Raw genomic sequence first — 7,637 nt, forward strand, 5'->3', positions numbered from 1 at the left:
AGAAAGCTCAAAATTCAAGGCAAGGCAGCGTTGTAACTTACATCTTACCTTACGGCTGCTCTGTTGCTGAAACATATCTGTTTAGTATTTCTTGGCTGAGGTTGAGTTCTTTTGTTATGCTACTTGGAAAGTCCCTGAAATACAAACTGTATTCATTGATGTTTTGTCTCTAAGAAAAGCATTATCGGACACAGGGTGTGACTGTCTCCTCTCTATGGCAGACGTCCAGTGAGCCAAAAGAACATATGAAAATCTCAGTCTTCAGAAAAATGTTACAGTTTGTCCATGAATCGCACATGCATTACTGTTAAAATCAGACATTAGAAGACACTCAAAACCTTTTTATTTTTACTGTCAGGCATTAAATAAAACTAAACCTTCCTTCTTGGGTTTGATTAGTTTTACCAATCAAACCCAAATTCCCATTTGCCAAATGGCAGAATAAAGAGCAAGATATGTTTTTTATTAGTTTGTTCAAATTCAAACAAATTTGATCCATCACCTAAAACTTGCAGAAGTTTTAGGTGATCATTAAAACAATGATGACTGATTGTTTTAATGATCACCTAAAATGACTGATAGATTTTGTGTCCTTGGTCATGTGAACATTATATTGTGGGGATGATTTGCTTCTGGAGGGACTGGTGCAACAATTCGATGCAAACCTTGCACTTCCTTGGTGCAATTAAACTGCCACATAAATGGAAAAGCTTATAACATTGTATGTTTAAACTAAAACATTTTTCTTGACTAATAGTTGTGTGTTTGTGGAAGACAGGGTAATAGTAATTATAGAATTGGGTCCAGTGGCTTGCAAACGTTTCTGCCACTTGACACAGATCATTTCTGTGATTATCTTGACTGTGATTTAGGATTTTGTGTTATTCTTGTCATATTTACGGTGATTTCCATTTAGTTTCTGACTGCAGTGTTTTTTTTGAGTATCCGCCTTGTATTAAAAATTTATTTCAGTTTCTCCTTTCATGGTTCCCTCTTAACACTACTTACCTCCTCCTTGATATTTATGCATATATGTTTATGTCCATTTGTAAATTCCGTGCTTTTCCTTTTTTGATGTCTTCTACCTCTATTCCTAGATGGTTCTGCTTGTGTCCTGCCAGCATTTGCATTGTAATTTATTTTTATTTTTTTGATAAACTAACACTAAATAGTGCATAATTATAGAGTAAAAAAAATATAGATGATTTTATTTATACCTGTACCATATTTATACCTGTACCATAAATAAATATTAATATTTATGGTACAAATAAATACATTTGTACCACATTCCACCTCTTGGCTTTAGCTTTGGTTGTTGCCCTGCTAGGTGACAAATATTCACTGCAGTTTAAAGTCTTTTGCAGCTTCTAAAAAGTTTTCTTCAAGTATTAAGAGTGTATTTAGTGCCATTCATTTCCCCCATCAACACTGATGAGCCTCCCTGTTCCTGCTGAAATAAAGCATCACCACAGCATGATGCTGCTAACTCCATGTAGCAATGGTGTATTCAGGTGATGTTAAATCTGAGTTTTCTTGGTGTTGTACAACCAGTCCAAAAATGTTGAAGTATTTTGACAAGAACACCTTCTTCCACGTGTTTGATACATCTCCTATTATATTTAGTAAACTACAATTTGGACTTTATAACTTCTGTTTTACTGGGGGTTTTTTCTTTTTGTTTTGTTTTGTTTTTGCTAGTATTCTATAAAAGCCAAATTTGTGCACAGCTAATAATTCTAATAACAGATTCTCCCACTGAAGCTTTGGGTCTCTGCGGCTCCCCAATAGTTACCACAGGCCTCTTGGATGCTTCTCTTATTACTGCTCCTCTTGCCGTGTCTATTGCTGGATGATGGTTTGGATGGTGAGATGTTTGAGATGAGAAGTTAGAAATAGTATTTTATAAGCTGACCCTGCTTAATCTTGGTGTACCACATCTTGACACTATATTTGGCATTTTAAACTGGCTCAGCATGCAACTAAATTGTTAAATGGATTACATATTTGTTTATGACCATATTATCCAGACAACAGAGGAAATTCTTGGACTTGGTCGATTGATTGAGGAATGTGCTAACATTTTACATAGACATTTTAGTCATTCAAGCCAACCTTTCCAACCTAATATTGCAGTTTTTTTCACTTTTTGTCTTTTTACCCATTCCTCCAGGTCTGGAGTCTTTGCGTGACAGTGCCCACTCTACACCGGTGCGTTCGGTGTCCCATGGAGAGTCTTTCCTACCCCGGTCCCGCAGTCACGCTACAGATGCCAGCGAGGGGATGGCAGTCATCTCGGATGAGGCCTACAGTCCCTCAGATAGCGTCCTTCCCACCCCGGTGGCCGAACACAGCACAGACACGGCCGTCTCACGCCAAATAAACGGCGCGCCTTGCAGCATCGAGGAGGAAAAGGAGTCAGAGGCGGGCACCCCGATGCGTGGGGACGGGGGTGATTTCGGGGCAGATGGTAGAGCTGCACAGGAGGGAGCAGGGGAGGACTCAGCCCTGAGCGAGGTGGAACAGGTGAATAAGTTTGTCTTAAGCGTCCTCCGTTTGCTCCTCGTCACCATTGGACTCCTTTTTGTTTTACTCCTCCTCCTCATCATCCTCACAGAGTCAGACCTTGACATCGCATTTTTAAGCGACATCCGTCAAACCCCCGAGTTTGAACAGTTCCATTATGAATACTTTTGTCCCCTCAGGCGGTGGTTCGCCTGCAAGCTCCGCTGGGTGGGCGGGTTGCTCATTAACAACTGAGGGTGCGGTTGTAGCGTCACAAAGCCCGTTCAGGTTTGTGAGAAGACGGTTAGGAGTCTGGAGTGTTGAAGGACAACTTCATCCGAACCAAGAACCCAGCTTCTCATCTTCCTCTTGCAGAAAACAAAACAACTTGGACCTCTCCTTCAATCACTAAGCCAGGATCTTTCTCCCACCACCTCAACTCTTTAGTTGCATACCTATCCCTCCTACTACCATGTTTCTTTTTTTGCTTAGCAAAGCCTGAAGACATTTTTTGCGTTTTTTATGTCATTTCAGGAACTTTATTTTTTACAAAAAACACAAAAGAAAAAAAAATAAATTATGAAAATAAGTAACTGAGGAACCTAAAATTTATATTTCTGTGGAATGGAATATGCTGATTTTTTTTTGTGATTTTTTTATTTTTGTCTTGGCATGGATTAGAGTTGCAGATGGTTATTTATTTCTGAGAAGCATACAGTGGGTTGTGAAAGGCTAAATACCGTAGTTGCAAGGTTTTATGTTTTTAAAAAGGTTGGATCATGACAAATAATTTAAAGACTTTTTCCATCTTTAATGTGACTTATTAAATTTTTCTTCATTTTTCTAACATCTGTTAGAAAAAGATAAAGTTGTTCGCCCACCATTAACCTAATACTTTGTTGAAGTAGCTTTTGCCTCAGTTTCAGTACTCAGTCTGTGGTACACAAATGTGCAGACATTTTTCAGAAATTATTGAAAGCTGTGATGGTAATTATTCTGGGAGGCTGCCAAGAGGCTGACATCAGAACCGAATAGGCTGCAGAAAATCTGCAAAATACTAGCTGTGCTCAACAGTGTAGTATATTTTTTTTATATATCTCTACATTTGTAACTAAGGTGACAAAGGAAGACATTTTCCCCAAACAAAAATCACTGGACAGTTTTAAAAGAACATCATTCACACAGCAGCAGTAGCGGCAGCATCATAATCTGGTGTTACTTTTCTTCATGGAAAGAAAGCAGTTCCAAACACATTCAGGTATAAGAAAAATTAAAATTTCGGCATTCCAGCATGCATCCAAATCAACACATGAATGGCTTCAATGAAGAAAAAATAAAGTGTTGATTTATACAGCAGCTCACAAAGTCTTTTGGTTCACCTGCAGAGGGTTATGAACAGGATTTGTCTTCAGAATGGGAGAGTAATCCAATATTACCAAGTCATGATGTGGTATGCTGACGAGACTGGATGGTGAAACTGAATGAAAAGATGCTTCTGCAAGGTATTAGTTTCAGTTTATACACACTCCTGCAATCAAGTATGGCACATTATTTGTTTCTAGATTTTTCCCCTAACAGATTTATATTTTCTGTTAAATTATACAGAGCAATATCACATAATGTAACATGTTCTAACAAAAGAAAATCTGCCTTTTTATCAGGGGTGCTTAGATATTTGAGAGCCACTGTATGTAATGAAGAGAAGACAGGGAGGTAATGAATGTTAATCCAGGAAGTTGATTCGTCTTCAAGAGATGCAAGCGAGTTAAGAGTCTGGAAAGGTCAACTGCTGTGATGGAGTCAAGGTCTTTTGATGTCTAGTCATTTTTATAAGAAGACAAAGAGCTGGTTAAACTCTTTATAAAAGACCGAGAGGAATAGCCTGAAAAGGGAGAAGTGAAAGAGATGTTAAAATGGAAAACAGACAGGGTGATTACCAAATGCCTTTTTTTGAAAACATATTTATGACTGCTTAGATTTTTGGGGGCAATGGCTTAAGTCTTGTTGAACATCCATATACAGTTCTATACAAGGTCAGCTGATGGATATGAAAGTAGTTTTTCAATTATTTTCTAAGAATCCAGTGAACTAAAGCCGTAGTGTCATGTGGCCCGATAGTGTCTGATGCAATTAGAGAATTCCTCACGATGAGCAAAGATTCACTGGCACTAGTAGATACTGTTCTAGCTAGATGTGCAATGCTGATGTGATTTTTATTAAGTACTTTGAATGTGCTCATTTATTTGCTTTTATTTGATTTTTTTGTTTGTTTGTTTTCATCAAATTGAAATTCAATGAATTTCAGTTACTTTTTTTATGAAGAGCTTGATCTATTTTGGTTTCAGCCTTGCCCTTCAGTTTCTGTGTTATACTATATTATTATAACTACTAGAATAAGAGCATTGATGTACATTTTTGTACAAAATAGTTTGTTTCCTATTATATATCGACAGTTTTTTTTCCATGTATATTTTACCAGAACTGAAATGTTATTTTATTATTGAAGATTAAATTATACCTTTTTTAGCAACCGCGTTTCAAGTGAGGTCAGATGCGTTGGAGACGTTAAAGGAGTTGGGGAAAAAAAATGTTGAACGGGACTTTTTATCAAGATTCACTCACCAGTTATCACATCTCCCTTCACTACCAATAGTCAGTCTAAAGTCTGCAGTGTATGTGTAGTTATTACAGATAAACATCAAATATAATTTATTGTTGTCGATCATTGAAAAATACAATTTTTATCTGAAGTTATTTTTTTCGTGAAAGAGATACAGCACCCTCAATACTTCCTGTCTTTTTTTTTTGTAAAGATGTGTAAAAAGTCTTAAAATGGATTAGACTTTCATGATAGTAACACAAGTTCACACTTAATTTTTTTAAGAGACAAGTTTTAATTTGTTTGAATTTATTCAGTGGGGCCAAAAATACATTTTTAGGAAAGGACAACTTTTTAAAAAATCCCAGCTGTAGAACCTTTTACCACTCAGACAGCTATTAGCCTTCATTTCACAATGTTTAAGCATCCAGACTCTTAGGTTTCTTTTATGCAGTTTTCTCAACTCGCCCCTGAGGTTTTATATAATATTTATGACTAAAATGGTCAAAGAAAAAGGTCGATTTGATGTTTTCTGAACAACTTCTGTTTGTTTTTGGTATGTTTTGGATCACGTTTCTGATGAAAGGCCCCAAAATTACCTATTTCCAGTTGACTATTAGAAACCATCATATTTTTATGTAAAAGGCTCCTGGCATTTCAAAGAGTTGACACAAACTGTCTTGAAGATTAAACAGACCCACAGCATCACATGTCCTCTATCACAGCTAAAACTGAGTATTTCATCATATAGGTCTATTTTCCTTTCAAATAGAATATTATGAGTACATGGCACTATAAACTCTTCAAAATACTCAGAAAATAGAAAGAACCAGAGACTCACAGTTCCTCCATCTGACTTATCAACAGTGATGAGATACTTCCACAGACTCTTCCTCTATTTCCCATCTCAGACTTGGTTACTCAATGATGCTTCTCTACTGCAGTTCTCCAACATCTCACCGCTCTTCTAATTGTGTCCAGTGGTTAAAAGAAATAAGCCTATTTGTCATATTTACACACTAGATAAATAAATCGTCTTGGATTACCAATTAAAATAAATTATGTAGTAAAAATGCTCAGATTATCTTTCAGTGATTCTTGAGAAGTGGGACAAAATGGGTTTAAATTTTCCCCCTAAAAAGTGAAATTATTTCTCAAGTCATATTTGTACACAAATATGACATAATGTTTTGGAAATGTAAAGATGCTAAGGTGCAGGCTCCCAGTTGCAACATTTTATTGAAAATGACATTTTTAATGGACCTGACGTAGAACTTTGTCATCACCATCTGACAAAAATAAATATAAAATTACTTTTAATGACCCTATTAGTGATATTTTTACTCAAGAATCATTGCTTTATTTGAAAGAAGTGAATGCCAATAACTGTTTTTCCTGACATTACAAATGTAATCATATTAAAGACGCAAGTTGTTTTTTTTCTATTTCCATGTGAGATTATGGTAGCACACTAAAAAGTGATTTATTTTAAGGTCTCTTACACATCTTTACCACGGTTGCCAATATATGGAGAGGGTGCACAACTGGAAGCCTGATTCACTGTATCAACAGACCAATAAATAGAAAACACTTGATTGACTATTGATCTAATTTACTTACAGTATATTTCCCTGACAATACATTAGATCAACTGGAATTGACGTGTTTTGTTTATTGATGTATTGAATTGCCAGTAACTTTCACAAATATTGCCAAGTTTGCCTGCTGCAGTTTAAGCATTTTATTTAGTTGGTTAAGTAAACATAAACAGACTAGATTATTTGTATTTAAATCAAGCTGTTGACTCTCCTGCATGTCAGCTTTAGGGATCAATGGCCATAATGGCTGCTGGATGGTGGCTAAATTCTGGCCTTTTTTTTGTAATTGTGTGAGAGAACAGAAACAATTTAAGTTGACAGTGGTCGATGGAGAAATTGAAGCAGATTGGCCATGACCGAAGAGAAAATAGTACCTGAAACAGTTTGCCAATAGAAAGCACTTTGTTATTATCTATGTGTGTAATGGCTGGACAGGGTTCTCTTTTTTTAACCTTCCCACAGCTGCTCCTGTTAATGCCTGGCGATGCTACTTTTCTGTCTGCTCTGGTGTAATACTGGTATTGTAGCTGGATCCTCTCCCGTAGCTCAGTATATTTCTCAGTCAGTGGTAAACACTGTTGCAGCCAACATTTTATATTAAACCAACAGAGCTAAACTAGAAGGCAACCTGTCCTCCACTTCAACTGGGAACTTTTTTTATTATCTCAGTATATTTACAAAGTACAGATAAAGCACACATTTCAGAATATTAGAAGACGTAGGTTTTTTAAATTTTTTTTGTATTTGTACATTTATACGTTATATTTATTACACCTCTATGGAATTCCAGAAATGCCACCATTAAATAAATAAATATATTTTTTAAATGTCCCTCTATTTCAAATTTAGAACAAATAGTCTATAATCTAATCTATAACATCAATAGGTGTTTAAATTTGCTACTTATTTTTTAAATTCTTAATAAAAGCATGTTT

General features: G+C 36.0%; 1 protein-coding gene across 2 annotated transcripts in view; it reads left to right on the forward strand.

Moving 5' to 3' along the window:
- LOC122835316 (FERM domain-containing protein 5) overlaps positions 1–6,605 on the forward strand; it is a 50,621-nt gene extending 44,016 nt beyond the window's left edge. For both annotated transcript variants that reach the window (XM_044124271.1, XM_044124272.1), the window contains one exon: positions 2,174–6,605. In XM_044124271.1, coding sequence (XP_043980206.1) covers positions 2,174–2,760 — 587 coding nt within the window. In that variant the 3' untranslated portion in view covers positions 2,761–6,605. The remainder of the gene's footprint in view (positions 1–2,173) is intronic.
- Positions 6,606–7,637: the final 1,032 nt, after the last annotated feature.

Source organism: Gambusia affinis, linkage group LG08, assembly GCF_019740435.1.
Source record: "Gambusia affinis linkage group LG08, SWU_Gaff_1.0, whole genome shotgun sequence".
Taxonomy (NCBI): domain Eukaryota; kingdom Metazoa; phylum Chordata; class Actinopteri; order Cyprinodontiformes; family Poeciliidae; genus Gambusia; species Gambusia affinis.